The sequence below is a fragment of the Orycteropus afer genome, unplaced genomic scaffold (genome assembly GCF_000298275.1).
Source record: "Orycteropus afer afer isolate SDZICR_OR568_19922 unplaced genomic scaffold, OryAfe1.0 scaffold00199, whole genome shotgun sequence".
In the NCBI taxonomy this organism is placed as follows: Eukaryota; Metazoa; Chordata; class Mammalia; order Tubulidentata; family Orycteropodidae; genus Orycteropus; species Orycteropus afer.
In genome coordinates this window covers 955,521-976,515 of record NW_006921786.1, presented here as the reverse complement: position 1 = coordinate 976,515, position 20,995 = coordinate 955,521, and the positions used below count along the sequence as shown (strand labels likewise).

The 20,995-nt window shown below is 39.8% G+C and overlaps 1 protein-coding gene across 1 annotated transcript in view; it reads left to right on the top strand.

The window, feature by feature from the left end:
- Positions 1 to 4,800: 4,800 nt before the first annotated feature.
- Positions 4,801 to 20,995, top strand: part of MYH13 (myosin heavy chain 13) — a 67,286-nt gene continuing 51,091 nt past the window's right edge. Inside the window, exons 1-10 of the mRNA XM_007948058.1 lie at positions 4,801 to 5,004; positions 7,641 to 7,784; positions 7,881 to 8,037; positions 10,089 to 10,116; positions 10,206 to 10,317; positions 12,496 to 12,588; positions 16,278 to 16,341; positions 16,427 to 16,525; positions 16,623 to 16,726; positions 18,706 to 18,844. Coding sequence (XP_007946249.1) covers positions 4,801 to 5,004; positions 7,641 to 7,784; positions 7,881 to 8,037; positions 10,089 to 10,116; positions 10,206 to 10,317; positions 12,496 to 12,588; positions 16,278 to 16,341; positions 16,427 to 16,525; positions 16,623 to 16,726; positions 18,706 to 18,844 — 1,144 coding nt within the window. The remainder of the gene's footprint in view (positions 5,005 to 7,640; positions 7,785 to 7,880; positions 8,038 to 10,088; positions 10,117 to 10,205; positions 10,318 to 12,495; positions 12,589 to 16,277; positions 16,342 to 16,426; positions 16,526 to 16,622; positions 16,727 to 18,705; positions 18,845 to 20,995) is intronic.

Sequence of the window (20,995 nt, the reverse complement as noted above, 5' to 3'; positions counted from 1 at the left end):
ACAAACTAGTGCTTTAAATCACTGGTTCTCAAACAGCACACTTTTCGAGACCCTTACCAAAACATAAGGTCCCCTCCAACATTACCAAAAAAAAAAAAAAAAAAAAAAAAAAGCACACGTGTACATAATCCTGGTGTGGAATTTAAGATGATAAATTCAAATTATAAAGCAGCTTGTCACACACACACACAATCAGACTCCCTGGTCCCAATCACAGAGATTCTGTTGCAGATGATTTTGATGTGTATAATCCTCCAACAGGAATCCCTGGGTGGCACAAGTGGCTAAGTGCTACTCTACAAACTGAAAGTTGGTGATTCAAACTCACCCAGAGATGCCTTGGAAGTAAGGTCTGGCTATTTACTTTCTAAGATCACAATCTTGAAAACACTACGGAGCAGTTCTACTCTGCACATGCGGGGCCACCAAAAGTCAGAACTGACTTGACGGTAACTAACAACAATAACAAGTTTTCCCACAACACTTTGAGCTCATACTTAAAACTGTTGTTTTGCACCATTGAGTCAATTCTAACTAGTCAGGCTAAATAATATGAGACCATAAAACTAAGAGCTCTGGTAGAGTAGTGCCTGAGGCATTTAACTGCTAACCAGAAAAGTGGCAGTTCAAACCCACCAGCCACTCCTCGGAAGGAAGGTTGGGCAATCTACTTGCATAGGGATACCACCTCAGAAACCCAAGGAGGAGTCACTATGAGTCGGATCCGACTCGATGGCAATGTGTTTGTTTGTTGAAGCCTGTAACTTGCCAAGATTCCCTCATACTACATAGTGCAGCAGTTCTCAAAGTGTGGCCACAGATTCTTGGGGATCTCCAAGACTCTCTCAGGAGGCACATGAGATCAAAACAATTTTCATAATAATGTTGTTATTAGCTGTCATCAAGTTCCACAGTGGAACAAATGCTGCCAGTTCTTGTACCATCCCCATGACTGGTTGTGGATCTGACTATTGCGATCCATATGGTTTTCATTGGTGAATTTTTGAAAACAGACCTTTCTTCCTATCCATCTTATTCTGGAAGCTCCATGAAAATCTGTGACAGATAGATGATGGCTGTGCATGAAGTGTGTTGGCCAGAATTAAAACCAGGTCTCCCACATGAAAGATGAGAATTCTACTACTGAACCACCCATATCCTTATTTTATAAAAATACTAAGATATTATTTTCCTTCTGCACTGTTTTAACTTAATGATGTGAAAACAAAGATAGATAAAATGCATGGCACCAAACTATATGTAAGTCCTCATTGCTGTGGATTGATTCTGACATGTAGCAATCCTATAGAACAAAGTAAAACTGCCCCGTAGGGTTTCCAAGGCTATAGTCTTTATGGAAGCAGACTGTACATCTTTCTCCCTCAGAGTGGATGGTGGGTTTGAACGAACAACTGATTGTTTAGGCAACACTTAACCACTTTATCACCAGGGATCATTTAACTATACAAGTAATCACTGCATTTTTTACTGTCATACAGTCATAAAAAGTGAAATCAAATTAAAAAAAAAAATTAAAAGTTAGTTTCACTTAAAAATGACTTAAAATTCACAGCAGTAAAATTTATCAATTTTACTAACTCTGCTCTCCATAATATCTTTTAAATATTCTATGTGCTAAAATGGGAAGTACTCATAAAGCACTCCTTCACTTACCAAAAGTTACATACCAAAGTTTGACAGCTGTCTCAAGGAAAAGCACAGGTGCAGTTGTTTGAGTTGCAAGCTAAACTGAACATTTTATTCACAAAGCATCATTTTTGCTTTAAAGAATGACTAACAGACAAACTACAATTAATCAACTTGGATACTTGGCAGAAAAATTCTTGAAAAGGAAAAACCTGTGCTTGTCACTTCAAATAAAACAACTAACAGTATTTGTGACTAGTGATAAATTTGAGCTTTACAGCAAAACTTAGAATTTCTGAAAACTTGTGCTTGCCACCATGAACATGGCCTATTCCTAATAAAGAATTTGCTGATGAGATCAGTGCTGACATCACTGAATGTGAATTTTTCTATTGTACAATAAAAAGTGTCATATAATGTTCTGAATAACTCAGTGAACCAGTATTTTCTAAATTTCTAATGTATGATGTTCATATATGGATAAAAGAGGCAATCAAAGTGCAAGACAGACCAATGGATTACAATGTGGTAGAGTACACTGATTATATGAGATTCCACATTACAACTAGCCTTTAAGAAGGTACCACTTGTCAGGTTTTGGTATAGCATCAAAGAAGGATATCTGCAATTATTTGAAAAAGCTATTAAAATACTCTTTCCTTTTCCAAATTATATAACTGTGAAAAGCCAGATTTTCTAGATAGGCTTTAGCCAAAATAATATATAGCAACAGACTGAATACAGAAGCAAATGTGAAAATCTAGCTGTCCAGCAGTACCCACACAACCTAACCACATCCGTACCTCCTACAGCCCCACTCACTGGGTGAGGGCCACCACCTGCTTCTGCACCAACTGGTCAGTGACAGATGGCAGCTAATACCAGTCCATTCCACCCTCAACTTCTCTACACAAACAGTCAACTGAGAACTGTGCACACATTCTCATCTTTATCACACCCACCAGGAGACAGGTGGCAAGTGCCTAAGGGCTATCGAAGTAGCACACTAGTCCCACTTGCTCAGATAGATCAAAACAAAATAAAGTAGGAAAAAAATGGGCCAACCACACCACATACAATCACCAATAAAAAACAAATACAATTACATCACAATGTCTCAGAGTCAACTGACAATTCCAGTTCACACAAAGAAGCAAGTTAAAGTAATATAAACAAGGGACCAAAATATAGAGGCAGGAAACCTCCCTAAGGAAGAACTGGCATTGGAACAACCTGATAAAGAATTTATAAGAGTTATGTTTAGGTACCTTTAATGAATTGAGAGGTGGGTCAAGGAAAACACTGAAAAAAATTAAAGAAAAAACAGACAAAACTCTAGAAGAATTCAGGAAAACCACACAAGAATAAATTGACAAAATAAGTGGAAAGTTAGAAACCATACAAAAACAGCAAATAGAATATGGAAGATTAATACTAAAATTTCAGAAATAGATAACATATTGAAAGGGTAAAGAAGTAGAATTGAATCCATGGAAGACAGAATTAGCGAGACTGAAGACAAATCTCTCAATCATTTTGTTAAGGAAACAATCAGAAAACAGAACCAAAAAAATGAAGAAAGTCTAAGATTTGTATGAGACACCATCAAGAGGAATAACTTACACGTTATCAGAATTTCAGAACAAGAAGAGATAAATAAAACCACAGAGAAAACTGTCAAAGATTTGCTGGAAGAGAGCTTCCCTAATATGATGAAAGACAAGATATGCATTCAAGAAGTTCAACTAACCTCAAGCAGGATACACCCCAAAAGAAAATCACTAAGATACATAATCAAAATTTCCAAAACCAAAGAGAAAGAAGGAATCCGGAAATCATGTCAAGAAAAACAAAAATTTACTTACAAAGGGCAACCAGTAAAACAGCTCTGATTTTTGGCAGAAACCACACAGACAAGGAGGCAATGGGACGATATATAAAAAACCCTGAAAGGAAAAAATTGTCAACCAAGAATTATATACCTGACAAAATTGTCCATCAAATATAGTGGTGAAATCAGGTCATTTTCAGATGAACAGAAATTAAGGGAATTTGTAAAAACCAGAGAATCCAGCTGTCTTTTATTAAGCTAGACACAAGAGAGATTTTCAATAATGAAAAACAATGTCACTCTTCTCATTCATTTCTATGTAAAAAAAAAATTGTCATTTTTCATAAAATATGTGTTGTTTATATTAACATGTAATGGATTTTATTCATTTCCATTTGAAATGAACTAGTATTTTTAAATTTTCTCTGTTTTAATTTCTAGCATGTTAAATACTGATAGATATGACCAACATAAATAAATTCACTTGGTTCTCAATAATTTTTAAGAGTGTACAGGGTCCTGAGCCCACAAAGTTTGAGAACTGTTTCTCTAGTAAAACCTACTTAATTCATGACACTAGGGACTACTCAGAGAAATCAAAGGGGAAAGGAGTATTGAATTAAATCTTCTTCATCCCCCAGGTAGTAACTGAGAAAAGTTAAATCAACATGATGTTCACAGGCCAGGAACCTTCTTATGGATGCTAGACTGAATCCCAGACTTTTTCAATGAGACTTTAACCACTAACCTACAGATTATTCAATAGAGCCATTGGCCAAAATAAAACTAAAATGCAACTTATCAAAATAAGACCTAGATGGAAGTAGATGCTTCTCTTTCTATTGAAATAAAACAAACAAATAAACAAACAAACAGAAAAAAGGTACCAACAAGTCAATTCCAACTCATAGAGACCTCATGAGTGTCAGAGTAGAACTGTGCTCCATAGAATTTTCAATGGCTGATTTTTCAGAAGTAAATCACCAAGCCTTTCTTCTGAGGTAACACCAGGTGGACTTGAACCTACAAAGTTTCAGTTAGTAGCTGAAAGCATGAATCATTTGCACTACCCAGGGACTCAGTAGGAATAGCACACACACACACACCCTTTTTGAGTAAAATACCCCCCTTAGCTCACTCCCACTTGCCCACTCTAAGCCCCTTGGCATGGTCCTGGCTCTCTTGGGGAGGAATTAATCCTGGAAGGCTTTGAGTCTGGATCCCTGTCTGAGTGGAAATAACAGGGTCAGGGCCCTTCAGGTGGAGGAGTCACCCAGGCACAGTCTCAGTGGTTCCCCTGGTGTTTCCAGCCCCCTGCAGTCATGATCTCTGATGCAGAGATGGCTGTTTTTGGAGAAGCAGCTCCCTACCTCCGGAAACCAGAGAAGGAGCGAATTGAGGCTCAGAACCGCCCATTTGATTCTAAGAAAGCCTGCTTTGCAGTGGATGATAAGGAAATGTACGTGAAAGGTATGATCCAGAACAGGGAGAATGACAAAGTCACAGTCAAGACCCTCGATGATCGGGTAAGTCTTAATGTCAGATCTATTAGATGATATGGACACCCTCATTTCCCTTTGAGTGAGATATTAGAAATTGCATGTTGGTCAATAGAAACCTGAAGATGAAACCAAACATATGTGTATTTATTCCATAGTGAATTAGCAGGTGAAAGCTGCATACCCCTTTGCCCCAGCCGCTTTCCTTCTCTGAGGACTTTGACACTCAGAGTTTTTTTGGTATTTATTTTGGAGGAAAGGAGTAGGTGAAGGTGGAAGAGGCTGAGCTACTTAAAAAATAAACTGCTGCTGATTCCTCGTGGATGGCCTGACCAAATGTAATGCCCTGACCTTACAGAGGAGGCTCAAGTGGCATTGCATTACTTAATGTGTACAATTGCAATAGACTGTTCAATCTAATAAGTATTGGACACCCACCATGTCTAGGTCACAGTGTTGGTCCATTTGCAAATACAAGAAAAACTCAATATCTTCCCTCCCAAAGTTTACCATCTCACATGGGAATTAAGATATATATAGCAAGGATGAATCTCAGTTCACAAACTCAGCAATATAAGACAGATCTTCCTTTTTATCTTTTTAAAATTAAACTCATCTCTGATTCCAGCCCCTTTTCACTGGGATGGATTTTTTTTTTCCTTCAGTTATCTGGGAATCCCCCAGGATTGTACCACCATTTTCAGAATAGTGCTACATTGAGGTCTCACTGCCTCCCTGGAGGGTATACTAGGAAACTGGGTCCAGTCCCTGAAGCTTTAGGATATACACACTTTGTGTCTCTGCTTTTGCTATCTTGGATATTTCTCTGTAGTCTAGAGTAGTGAGGCAGAAGATCATCCTCTCACCCAACCTCCCAAGAAATATGGTCTATACCAACAAATCCCCTTCCTTTTGCGTTTTCTATAAAACCTTCAAAGCTCTTCTAAGACTTAGGCTTTTGGAAAATAGACTTCATTTTCTGCCTTATTTTCCACCTTTCCTGAGTAATGGAGTATAGAGCCACATATGCTTATGTGGAGGAGGAAGGAGGAAAAAGCACAGAGGGGAGAAACATGAAGTAATAGTCTCAAAATAGTATTCAACCATGAACCAGGATATAAGCCCAAGTGTTTTAACCACTAGAATAGAGATATAAAGAATTATGGGAGCCTTTGAGACACACAGAAGAGACAACATGGGTCATGGAAGTGCTGGCACTTAAGCTGAGCTTTGAAGGTTTCTAGACATAAGCACTCCTCGGAAGGAAGATTGGGCAATCTACTTCCATAGTGATACCACATTGAAAACCCAAGGAGGGGTCGCTATGAGTTGGGTCCCACTTGATGGCACATAGCAACAACAACTAGATATAATTTCAGTGAAGATATTTTAAAGAAAGAGACCTGTATGAGCATAAATATTGAGGTGGAAATGTTCTGGATATATTGGTTCTTTTCAACCCTCCAACCTTTATCTCATCTCAACACAATAAATCAGATAAAAACAGAGGCAAACTGGCTTGGCTTTGGCTACCTGTCTTCGTTTCCTAGTGCAACTATAATACAAATATCACAAGTGGGTGGCTTTCAAGAACATAAAATTATTTTCTCACAGTTCTGGGGGCTAAAAGTTCAAATCAGGGTCTTAGCTGTGTCAATTCCTTCCTTGTTGGTAACCCTGGGTACTTCTTTGTTCCTTGACATTCTTTGGTATTCCTTGGCTTATAGACGATTCTCACATGGCATGACAGATGTGTGTCTCCCCTGTATGTGTCTCTATGTCTATTATGCTTGTTTTATAACTCAGAAGTGATGAGGTTTAGGATTCACCCTACTCTGGTGGACTTCATTAACACAACAAAAGAAAACCCCTATTTCCAAACAGGAGTGTATTCACAGGTACAAAAGCTAGGCATTCAATACATATTTTGGGAGACACAATTCAATCCAAAACACTACCCTAAGCCTCACCTGACTACCTTGAGGGCTGCAAGAATCTATAGCTCTGCACACCTGTAGACCCCATTCCTAACATATATATGGCACACTGATTGGGAGGCATCAGACCAGAATTGATTATGCAATTTGACCAACTAGTTACTGTGGAATTGACTCTGACTCACGGTGAACCCACATGTGTCAGAGTAGAACTGGGCACCACAGGGTTTTCAATAGCTGATTTCTCAGAAGTAGATCACCAGGACTTTCTTCTGAGGCAACTCTTGGTGGACTGATCCAGCCTTTCAGTTAACAGCTGAGTAATTTTGTATTGTAGTTTAACCAGATTGTTTTAATAAAGGACTATTATTTATGGATTGGGAGCTCTGGTAGTGAAGTGCCTAAGGCACTTGACTGCTAACCAGAAGGCTGGCAGTTCAAACCCACCAGCCACTCTTCGGAAAGAAGGTTGGGCAATCTACTTCCATAGTGATACTGCCTCGGAAATCCGAGGAGGGGTTGCTATGAGTCAGATCCGACTCCACAGCAGTGAGTTTGGGTTTTGTTTTATTTATGGATTACCTCAGGGCATGGAAATAATCCATAAAGTTATACAGGGAATGGGGCAATTTTACACAATATCTCATTGCTTCCATCACACCAGCAAGGTTTGGCATAGATCATTGGTTCTCCCATTCATCACATACTTTTCTTCTCAATGCCCAGACAATCACTCTGAACAGTGACCAGGTGTTCCCCATGAACCCACCCAAATTTGACAAGATTGAGGACATGGCCATGATGACTCACCTGCACGAGCCTGCTGTGCTCTACAACCTCAAAGAGCGCTATGCAGCCTGGATGATCTATGTGAGCAAACTTGCCAAATCTTGGGGGACAAGTCTTTCATTACAACAATCTAGCTGGGGCTAGTCAGTCTTCTTCCATGGTTCTTATTTCCCACAGACCTACTCAGGCCTCTTCTGTGTCACTGTCAACCCCTACAAGTGGCTGCCAGTGTATAACCCTGAGGTAGTGACAGCCTACAGAGGCAAAAAACGCCAAGAGGCCCCACCCCACATCTTCTCCATCTCTGACAATGCCTACCAGTTCATGCTGACTGGTGAGTGATTTCTTCTATCCATATTTTGGAAATAGTTTTTATTTAATTATCCAACCCCTTAACCCAGTTTCTATTCCTGCACAATGTACCACAAGAGCAGCCACCACCACCCGTTTGTCAGTAGAGGCTTGCATATTGCTATGTGGCTGAACAAGTTTCAGTGAAGCTTCCAGACTAAGATGGACTCGGAAGAAAGGCATAGAGATCTACTTGAAAAACTCAGCCAGTGAAAACTCCATGGATCACAATGGTCTGATCTACAACCAATGATGAGGATGGCACAGGACCAGGCAGCATTTCATTCTGCTGCTCATGGGGTTGGCATGGGTCATGGATGACCTGACAGCAACAACAACAACAACAAGCCTTGATCATCTCAATGATAGAATGATCAAGGTATAATTAGGAGATTCAGATGATTTTATGATAGAAGCCCAGAGATGCACTAGTTTCCCTAATCAGTTCCAGTACATAGTCAGGCTCGTGATCATGATGTAGTCATACTAAGAACACTCTTATTTGGAAGTTTGGGGAGCACAAGGAGATGTCTCAAGGAACCCTGTAATATGGGCATGCTTGGGAGAGAGACTGTATTAGTAGCCACTTAGGAACTGCAAAGTTGGAGAAATAGGTATAGCATTGTCCCTTCACCTGCCTGCTTCTGCAATCTCAGGCCCCCTTCTCCTTTCTAAATGTCCAAAATGGCACAGGAAGTAGAGATATGTAATACTGTTACACTGTCATGCTTAATAACATTTCTATCTGTCCAAATTTCACCTGACTTAACTTAGCACAGATACAAGAAGTAGAAGCAAACATATGACATCTGAACTTGCTTAAAAATTATCTAGTACAATGTTAACCAAACTTTAATGCAACACAACCACTGCCATGGAGTCGGCTCCGACTCATAGTGACCCTTCCTTCGGTTTCAGAGGCAGTATCACTACGCAAGTAGATTGACCAACCTTCCTTCTGGGGAGTGGCTAGTGGGTTTGAACCACCAGCCTTCTGGTTAGCAATCAAATGTCTTAGGTATTATGCCACCAGAACTCCCTAACTGAACTTTAGTCATCCTTATATCACATTCATAATCTTTGGCATTTCTGTACAGTACTCAGTATTTTTCTTTAAATTGACTGAAGTTATATTAGTTTTAGGGGGAAGATTAATATCATGATTATAAACAGACAACCAACTTCACTTTCCACGAACAGAAGATAATAGAAAATAAAAATACAATGGCAACCAAGTCATGTGCATAAATTCTAATTAGAGGCTGTTATTTTCCACAAGCTCCGAGTCTGAAACTTGCTTTCTTTTTCACAAAGATATAACGAGATTAGAAAGAGATATCAAGAAGGTAAAAATCTATTAACAGCAATACATTTTGCACTATGGGGTTCACTCTGCACCTTTCAAGTTGCCCATGTTTCACATCCCACACTTTGGGAATCTGCGTGAATTGCCCCAAAGAAGAATGCTACTGTTGTTAGCTGCCCTCAAGTTGGCCCCCAACTAATGGTGACACTGTGCACAACAGAATGAAACACTGCTCAGCCCTGTGCCGTCTCCACGATTGTGACCCACAGGGTTTACATTCACTGATTTTCTGAAGTAGATCACCAGGACTTTGTTCCTAGAACTGTTTAAACAAAAGCCTAAATTACACTACTCGTTAATGGCAAAGCCAGAGCTAAAACCCTTGTTCTCTGCTGCTTTTCTGATTCTTTTTAACCACTCCCAATGTTGCTCTAAGATCCTTGCATGGCACAAATGATTCACAACAGACTACTAACCAAAAGGTTGGTGGCTCACCCTCACTCAGTAGCACCATACGAAAAAGGCCTCATAATCTGCTTCTGTAGAGATTACAGCAAAGAAAGCCCCATGGAGCAAGAAAGATTACAGCTAACAAAACCCTAGTTTATAAAACATGGAGTTGCCATGAGTTGGAATCAACTTGATGGCAACAAGTTTGGTTCTGGGTTTGATTTAAAGTTGCCCAATTTTTATATTCTGTTTGTTGTGTTTTGTTTCTGTGGTTCTAGATCGAGACAACCAGTCCATCCTCATCACGTGAGTAATCTGATTTTGTATCCCAACGACTTGGAAGCCAGTACCATTCCTTCCAGTCTCCTTTATTCCACTCATTTTTAAATCAATAGTGGAGAATCTGGGGCTGGGAAGACAGTGAACACCAAGCGTGTCATCCAGTACTTTGCAACAATCGCAGTTACTGGAGATAAGAAGAAGGAGCAACAGCCAGGCAAAATGCAGGTGAGCAGGTCTTTGAACCCAGAGCCTAATTAGAATAAGCATAACTTAATAAATGCTGGGTAAGCACCAAGTGTATGCGGAGTGTTATCCTCACCCGGGCTGCATAGCACATGGTCTTTCTTCACAGGTGTTTAGGGAGTAAGGCAGGAGGCCATTCCAACTAGTAGACTCACATTCTAATAGTAGCTCCATCAGTAACAGGTGCATGTAACCTTGACCAGCTCCACATCTGCCTCTGAAGAAGGAATGGGTTAGACCAGTGGTGCTCAAACTGGGCATATACCAGAATCATCCGGAGGACATGACAACAACAGGGACACTCAAAGTTTCTGATTGAGTAGTTTTATAGTGTGATCTACTCACTTGGAAGTGAGGTTGGACATGTTATCAGGAGGTACAAGTCCTTAGAGAAGGACATCATGCTTGGTATAGTAGAAGGTCAGTGAAAAAAAGAAGATCCTCAATGAAATGGATTGACACAATGGCTGCCAACAATGGGCTCAAACATAACAACAATTATAACAATGGCACAAGACCAGGCAGTGTTTTCTTCATTGTACATAGGGACCCTAGGAGTAGGAACTGAGTTGACGGCCCCTAATAACAACAACCAAGTGACACCTGCTAGTTTGCACTTCTAATAAGTTCCCAGGTAATGTTCATGCTGCTGCTCCAGGCACCACACTTTGAAAACCTCTGTGTGAGCCAATAGTTCCCAAACACTCTGCAGCCAGAAGGATGAGCTCCGGGAAAGTCCAATAGAGGACTTCAGAGTAATGGATCTCATGAAATACTTCTGCTACTTAAAAAAAAAAAAAAAAAAAAATTGAGAATCACTGTTTCTAGCATATGATTTATTTTCTTTCTTTTTAAAATACTTGATTTCTTCTTTTGTGTGTGTGTTTAGGGTGGAAATTTATAGTGCAAAATTTGTTTTACATTCAACAGTTTGTGTACATTTGATTTCATGCCCCGATTACTATCCCCAACCATAACACACTCTCCTCCCCTCCCATCTCTGTGACCATCCCCTTCCTGTGCCCTTCTTAAGTATGCACTCCTGTCTGTCCAGCTTTCCCTCCATGTGAGTGCTATCCCCAAGGCAGATTGCTCTAAGGGGTGTATCACCCTAGAGTAGGTGGGTGCATCACCCTGAGTTGGTTGTTCTGCATGTAAGTCTTTCTATGTTTGGGCTGAGAGCTGATCCTTGAGAGTGAGTCCAATCCCAAGCCTGAAGGGTATCCTGGGGCCATAGTCTGGAGGATCCCACCAGACTCCATCTGGCCAATAATTCTGGTCATTTTTATGTTTTTGAATTGTATTCTACATTTTTCCTCCCAGTCTATCCAGGATCTCCCATTCTGAACCCTTCCTGAGTAGTTGGCATTGGTAGCCTGGCACCACCTAGTTCTTCCGGTCTTGAGGTCTATCTATCTTTGGACTGATTGTTTCCAAATGACTTTGATTTTCTTCCTCTTCTTTGCTTCAGATGAGAGGAGACCAATAGTTGCATCTTAGATGGCCGCTCAAAAGCTAAGAGCCCAGTCACTACTCACCAAAGTAGGGTGTGGAACAAGATTTTATGTACTATGTTGTACCAATTGAGTTTGGTGTCCCCCAATGCCATGGGCCTGAGTTGGCAGGCCTGGTGATTCTCTCTCCCAAGGTATTTGGTTGCCTCTTAGAGATCACTCCAACTCTGTCTTCTGTTGCTTCTGTAATGAATGTGGCTAATTTTGTATCACTAGTATCTAACTACCATATGATTTCTTGAGTCACTTTCATTGTGTTCCATTTCTACTTCTGAACACAAGTGTGTATAATATTAGACAAGTCACGGTATATAAGTCACAGAGATATAAGTTATAAAAAATTCTTGACATATAATGAGATATTATCAAAGAAAGGGAAATTGAGGTGGAAGGGTCAATGTTCCAGGTTGGAAGCTGGCCTGCTGGAAGTCACTTCAGTTTATGGTGGGACTAAGAAATCTCTGTGGGATGGGGGTGGGGAAATGCAAGTGCCCAACATGTCTGCTTTGACCACCAAACAGGACTGGTCAACTTCTCTCTCTGGACCTGCCCAGAGCATTCATATATGAGTCACCAAGGGGCTATTTCAGAAACAGTAAAACACCCTACCCAAAGTTCTCTTTTTCCTCTTTTCACATATTATTAGGGAACCCTGGAGGATCAGATCATCCAGGCCAATCCCCTGCTGGAGGCCTTTGGAAATGCCAAGACCGTGAGGAATGACAACTCCTCAAGATTTGTAAGACCCAGTCCAACAGTAAATTACCCACTCCCAAAAACCACATCCTCTCCTCCACTGCTGGATATAGAAAATTGCCACATAAACTAGGTAGACTAGGCATCTTCTTACCCAAAAGTGATTCAGATCAATCTACCCACATGGGGTATTCTGATACACTTTGAAGAATATACGGTCTTGTTTCTGGAAGATTGAATTCCCCTTCCCTAACTAGTCAGCATCACCTCACAACATCGTGAAGTCATAGGGATTCAAATTTCACAATTAGAGAACAATTTGTTTATGCAAAAATATGGGTCTCTCTAAAGGGAAAATATTTTGAAATGCAAATATCCATTAGGCAATGCCCATTAATTGACCTATTAGCCACAGAAAGCTTATTGTGATTTAGGTTAGCAGATATATCTCCTCTAAATCAGGAGTCATTGGGAATAGAGAAAACTTTGTGCAAGCAGGAGAAGGCCTCAAATAATTGTTGATGGAAAAATGTTGAAGATATTGAAGGATATGCTTCAATCATCAACATTTCACTCAGGATCTGCTCAAGCAAAGAAACATTTATTTCCACACTGCCAAATAAATTAACCTCAGTCCAGTAATTAATTTCATTGGTCAGTGGAGCAAGTACCCAGGTGAAGCTCTCTTTTGTGCCTATAGTTGCAAAAGTGCATTAGAACTTCATCATCTCAGTAGATGGGTAATCTCAAGCTCATTTTGTATAGTTACCCAACAAAGATAAAACAATTAGTGATGAGAAAGTAGATGCATCCATTGAAGACCTCCATCTGAGCCCTGGCCTTTTTTTCTCTGGCTGTGCTCTTTATCCACTTACATACCTGTCTAGCTGGCTGCACAACTAAACACCTTACCTTTTAGGGCATGTGAGCACATTTTACACAGCAAATTACTTGGACCAAGTTCTTTATTGTGCTAATGTGGCACCCATTTAAAGTAGAGGACAATTCCTTCAGACACTCGTTATTATTGCTCTTCTTTATTTAGTTCACAGACCCTGACTCAGAAGTCCCAATCATTCTGGTCATTCTATCCACCTTTAACCCTCCAATAATTATCAATGCATCTTGATTGCACATTTGATCAATTTCAGACTGTAGACATTGATTTAAAAAAAAAAAAACACTTCAATTTCTTCACTTTTGGCAGTAATGGTTGGTATGTAAGTTAGAATAATGGTGTATTAATTGGTCTTTCTTGTAGCCTATGGATATTATCCTATCATTGACAGTATTGTACTTCAAGATGGATCTTGAAAAGTTCTTTTTGACAATGAATATAATGCTACTCTTCTTCAATTTGTCATTCCCAACACAGGACATCATATGATTGATTCAAAATGGATGGTAACCATCCATTTCAGCCTAGTGTATCAATCTTCAAGCATTCCATTTCATTTTTTATAACTTCCAATTTTCCTGATTCATATTTTGCACAGATCTCATGTTCTAGCTATCAATGGATGTTTTTAGCTATTTCTTCTCACTTTGAGTCATGCTACATCTTAATTGTGTTCCTGCAGAACCTATACATAGACCAAGAGGCAGTCATTCAAAGAGAACAAAAGAATGCTGTGTAGTTTAAATCAGGAAATGTATGGGTTGAGGTTATATCCTTTTACCATACTTATTTGATCTGAGCAAATAACCCAAGGAGCTGGACTATATGAAGAAGAGCAGCATCAGGATTGGAGGTAGCCTCATTAACAAACATGACACAACCTTGCTTGCTGAAAGCAAAGAAGATTTGAAGCATTTACTGATGAAGATCAAAGATTTCATATGGATCACATTTCAACATAAAGAAAAATATTCTCACAACTGGACCAGTAAGCAACATTGTAACAAACAGAGAAAATATTGAAGTTGTCAAGGATTTCATCTTACTTGGATTCACAATAAATGCCCATGGATGCAGCAGTCAAGAAATCAAATGACATAGTGCATTGGGCCTTGCTGCAAAAGACCTCTTTGAAGTGTTAAATAGAAAAGATGTCACTTTGAGGACACTTTGAGGCAAGCTTGACCCAAGCCATAGTATTTTCAATCACTTCATAGCATGCAAAAGCTGGGCAATGAATAAGGAAGACTGAAGAAGAATTGATGCCTTTGAATTATAATGTTGGTGAAGAATATTGAACATGCCATTGACTTCCAGAAGAATGAACACATCTATCTTGGAGGAAGTACAGCCAAAAGTGAGAATGGTTAGACTTCATCTAATATACTTTGGACATGCTGTCAAGAGGGACCAGTCCAGGAGAAGGACATTATACTTAGTAAAGTAGAAGGTCAACAAAAAAGAGGAAGACACTCAATGAGATGAACTAACACAGTGACTGCAGCAATGGGCTCAAACATAGCAACAATTGAGAGGAGGGCGCAGGATCAGGCAGTGTTTCCTTCTGTTGTACATAGAGTCACTATGAGTTGGAACCAACTCAAGGCACCTAACAACAACAATAATCTATCCTCCAGACATCTCTGCAAGTTGAGGGCAACTTTATGAGCAGAAGAAAATACTGAATTTATAACATTTACAATTCACACATACTTCCACTGAGCTTTCACTAACTCCTTTATCAAATTTCATTAAGCAAACATTTATTGAGCACCTCCTACATCCCAGGCTCTGTGGATGAACAAACAAGGCAATATCCTTGACCTCAAAATTTGTCACAGTTTGGTACATGATCAGTTAAGCAGATAATGTGAGTAGTGAGTGTGTGTGTGTTTCCTTTTTTTGGGAAGGTAGAGGTGAGATCATATATACGTGTGTATGGCATATATATAAACACATATATATACAAGTGGGTATGTGAATGTGAGTACATACCATGTATATATTTATCTGTATAAACACATACACATATATATGCATTCATATATATGTGTATATCTATACATAGGAGTTCTGGTGGCATAGTGCCTAAGGCATTTGACTGCTAACCAGAAGGCTGGCAGTTCAAGCCCACCAGCCATCCTTGGAAGGAATATTGGGCAATCTACTGCTGTAGGGATATTGCCTCAGAAACCCAAGGAGGGTTCACTATGAGTTGGATCCAACTTGATGGCAGTGAGTTTGGTTTTGGTTTTTATACACATACATGTTTGTGTATAATTTCTCTTCTCCTTCCCAAAAAGAGGAAATCCAGGCCTTGAGTGGGATCGCTTGGAAAACAGAGCTAGATCTGACTGTAAGCAGAAGTATGTGAAAATTAAGTGAGAAATCCCAGAACTAGATTCCAGAGGCAAAAATGAAGTCAGACAGACAGTCCAACCAGGTCATCAGTTCAAAGGTTGTATGAAAAATTTGAGAGTTCCAGTATAAGGAAGCAGCATTAAAAGCAAGGAGGCAATCAAGAGTGAGGTGGCCCAAGCAGTGAGTTGAAGAAGAGCATGGGGCATTCCTGAGCTGTTAGACCAGGGCCAGGTGCTCTGGAGAGAGCTACTTGAGTCTTGGCTGACTCAGATTGAGGACTCTGAGTTCCAGCAGGCAGATGGGGGTGGGGGATGTTCTCACTCTTCTTGAGAGGGTGGTTAGGAAAGTCATCTCAGAGGCATCACTGCCTCCTGATTCTACATGTCCCACTCATCTACAGTAGTACCTGACAGAGACCTGCCACAGAATCATATAAATCAAATAACTGTGGTGTTTATCAACTTGTTGAACAGGGGAAGTTCATTCGTATTCATTTCGGAGCCACAGGAAAGTTGGCATCAGCAGACATCGAGACCTGTAAGTCCAGTCACTTCTGCATCTTATTTGACCACAGAGACATCTCCTGGTACCCAGAAAACACTTTTTTTTTTTGTCACCTTAGATCTCTTAGAAAAATCAAGAGTGACATTTCAGTTATCCAGTGAAAGAAGCTATCATATTTTTTACCAGATCATGTCAAACAAAAAGCCAGAACTCATTGGTAAGCTGTTGGGATAGTCATACCTTCCAGATCACCATTATTGGAAAAAATCCTAGTTAGTTGTGTGTAAGATACTAACAGGATCTTTGTGTTTCAGACCTGCTTCTTATTTCAACCAATCCCTTTGACTTTCCCTTTGTAAGTCAAGGAGAGGTCACTGTAGCCAGCATTGATGACAGTGAAGAACTATTGGCCACTGATGTAAGTTTCTTTCTTTTTTTTCAAATTATTATTATTTTATGTAGTGCAAATATACACAACAGAACAATCAATAATTTAACAATTTCTACATGTGTAATTCAATGTCATTGATTATACTCTTCATGTTATGTAACCCCATTTCTATCTTTTCCTTAATTACTCCACCACCATTAATGCAAACTCAGTGCCACAAAACAAAAATTCCCCTTTCCCCCTCCTTCTCACCCTGGTAACCACTAACCTTTGGTTTCTATATATTTGCCTATTTCATATAAGTGATGTCATACAGTATTTATCCTTTTATAATTGACTTATTTCACTCAGCATGTTTTCAAGTTTCATCCATGTTGTGGCATGAATCAGGATTTCATTTCTCTTCATAGCTGCGTAATATTCCACATTTTGTGTGTCCATTCAGCTGTTGATGGCCATTTTGGTTGTTTCCACCTTTTGGCTATTGTGAAAAGTGCTGCAATGTACATTGGTGTACAGGTTTCTGTTTGCCTTCCTGCTTTCATTTCTTCTGAGTATATATATAGGATTGGGTTTGCAGGGTTATAAGTATTTTTTTGTCAAGCATAAATATATTGACTTTATGAACTAAGAGTCGCCTTAGTGACTTAATGAGAAAATTGGAACTCAGGGATGCTAAGTGATTAGATCTAAGATCTCACAGAGAATTAGAACAGATTCAATCCCTCTCCTCCACTTCAGAAGATTCCAACATAGGAAATAAAGGAAGTTCTCCAAAGCAGGCCTTCAGTTCTATTTTCTAGCATTTTAATTGAAATAACTTTTTGCATTTATAAGATTTAAAAAGAGACATGGTTAGAAGTTTTCAGATTACAAAATCACCCCCCATCATTCTTCAAGAAAATTTAGAAAACACAGACACAGAAAAGTGTAAAACAGGGGAAAAAAAAAAAAAACACTCTGCAGCAGCCTCTCCATTCTTCCTTCTACCTGCTATCTTAGGCTCTCTTTAGGTACCCAGCTTCTCAGCATACCTGCTAGGTCCCTGGCCTTTATCCTTGGGGAGTATCTGTAGGACTAATCATCATAATAACAACAACAGTAGGTAAACGTGTTGAGCACTTACAGTTGTGAACTCTGACCTAAGTGGCTGGGTGTGTATAATCTCCTGTAAGCCTCACTAGATACCAGTATTGTACCTATTTCATAAACTTGGAAGTTGAGTCTTAGAAAAAAAAGGCAATAACTCACCTGAAGACACAAAGCGTATAAGTGACAGAGAGTGTCTTCCTAGCCCCAGAACTTGCATTTTTAAATAATATACACCATCTCTGAGCAACTAATCTCCGCTCTCTCTACCAGTTCATAGCATGTGTGTATGTGTGTGCATGTATAGATAAATTCATGAGTATATATGTGAATGGATGTATGTATCACATGAATGTCTATCTATACACATATACCTACATAGACATATAAGAAAATTTAGGAAACATAAAAGTATAAAGCAGGAAAAAAAAAAAATATATATATATATATACTCATATATATATCTATAACACCCACATAGAATGGCCATTGACCAATAGGTATGTAACTAGAGTTGGGATTGGTAGGTCATACAGTAGTTTTGGGCTCTGCTGTACCATTTTGCATCTGAGATTTCTTTCCACTACTGCCACACAGTGCCTCCCAATACATTCACTCAGATGGCAGTCCCCATATCTGTACACAGTGGAAAAGGATTACAATCAGTTCTTACTTGATGGAAGAAACCAGATTGTTCACATTTTCTTCCCACAATTGTCACCCAGCCTACACCAATGTGCTAAATTAAACAAATGACCTTTAACCCCTAATTTGCCACACCCCACCTAACAGCACAAATTTGTGAGAACACACACCCACTCTGTCTCACGTACTCTAAGGGGGATGGGCTTTTCGCTGGGAAGAAGCTGCTGTGGCTCCTGAGTCCCACTGTGACAGCTCTCCTTTTTCCCTCCTAGAATGCCATTGACATCTTGGGCTTCAGCTCAGAGGAGAAAGTTGGGATCTACAAGCTGACAGGAGCTGTGATGCACTATGGGAACATGAAGTTCAAGCAGAAGCAGCGAGAGGAACAGGCAGAGCCAGATGGCACGGAAGGTAACTGCATCTGGGAAGGGGACAGTCACTTAATTTTCCACCTCTGTTCATGTGTGGAATAGGCCACTTGAGATAAATTTTGTGTTCATCTCAAGAGTTGCTGTTTGAAAACTGCATAAACTGAACCCAGGCTGTTCAAAGTTCATTGTACATGCACAGGGTAACCCATTTCTTCTGTAAAGGAATGAAGTGGTGAATCCTTGAGCAAAAAAAAAAAAATCACTCTCTTAAATTAATAATCACCATTCATCATCAGTTTACCTGGCTTTTAAGGTAAACTTTTATGAGAAGATATTATCTCTGTGCTTATCATTATTAACATCCAGAATATGGTCCTATCACTCAGATCTAAAAGGGGACCCTCAGTAAGGTGGCAGCCAAGTTTTCTTCCTCCATTGTTTTCCCTTCCTCCCTCATCTGTTGAACTTTTCTATGGATCAAGGACTAATGAATATGTCTCCCTCCCCATATCTCTCACCTAGACAACCCATCATTACCCTGGCCTCATCCTTAGAAGGACAGTGGGCAGGAATGGACAGAAGCAGGCCCCACTCCCATGTGTCTGTTCACTGAGGTCATCTCTTTCACACAGTATACTCTGAACTCCCTAAATCAAATGCTGGCAGCATGGTTCCTCCCCGTAATCCCACCTTTCAATTACATCCCCAAAGTGTGTGACTTGACTCTTCAGAGGTTAAAAGGAAACTGTAGCTATGAATTAGAGGCTACATAAATAGATACTTAACTTCATCACTATCTTATAAAAGGCTAAAGCCATTGGCTTAGTCAGGGATTTCTAGACAAACAGAACCAGTAAGATTAGATAGACAGATGGCAATTTATTTTGAGGAATTGGCTCATGTGATTGTGGGGGCTAACAAGTCCTCAGAAAAAAAAGACTTGACCATCTACTTCAAAACAGAGTCAGCCACTGAAAACCCTACGAAACACAGTTGTATTTTGATACACATGGGTCACCATGAGTCAGAATCAACTCTAGGACAACTCTTTTTCTGTGTGTCCTTAAAACAGTAGGGGTTGCGGTTGTTGCTAGGTGCCATTGAGTCATCTCTGACTCATAGTGACCTTATGTACAACAGAACGAAACACTGCCCAGTCATGTGCCAGCCTCATGATCCCTGGTATACCTGAAACCATCGTTGCAGCCACTGTGTCAATCCATCTTTTGGGGGGCCTTCCCCTTTTTCATTGACCCTCCACTTTACCAAGCATGATATCCTTCTCCAGAGAATGGTCTCTTCTGACAACATGACCAAAGTAGATGAGATGAAGTCTGACAATTCTCACTTTCAAGGAGCATTCTGGCTACACTTCTTCCAGGACAGATTTGTTAGTTCTTTTAGCAGTCCATGGTTCTCTCAGTATTCTTTGCCAACACCACAACTCAGAAGCATCAACTCTTCTTCAGTCTTCTTATTCATTGTCCAGCTCTCACATGCATATGAGGTGACTGAAAATGCCATGGCCTGGATTAGATACACCTTAGTTTTCAAGGAGATATCTTTGCTCCTCAGCACTTGAAAGAGGTCTTTTGCAGCAGAGTTGCCCAATGTAAAGCATCTTCTGATGTCTTGACTGCTGCTTCCATTGGTGTTGATTGTAGAACCAAGTAATATGAAGCCCTTGACAACTTCAATCTTTTCTCCATTTATCATGATGCTCTTTATTGGTCCAATTGTGAGCATTTTTGTTTTATTTATATTGAAGTGTAATCCATACTTCAGACTATATTCTTTAATCTTCATCAGTAAGTACTTCAAGTCATCCTCACTTTCAGCAAGCAAAGTTGTGTTGTCTGCATATCACAGGTTGTTGATGAGCCTTCCTCCAATCCTGATGGCATGTTCTTCTTCATATAGTCCAGCTTCTCAGATTATTTTCTCAGCATACAGATTGACACAAGCATGGTGAAAAGATACAATCCTGACACACTCCCTTCCTGATTTTAAACCATGCAGTATCCCCTTGTTCTGTTCAAACGACAGCCTCCTGGTCTATGTACAGGTTCCTCATGGGTACAATTAAGTGTTCTGGTATTCCCATTCTTCTCAATATTATCCATTTGTTATGATCCACACAATTGAATGCTTTTGCATAGCCAATAAAACACAGTAAACATCTTTCTAGTAT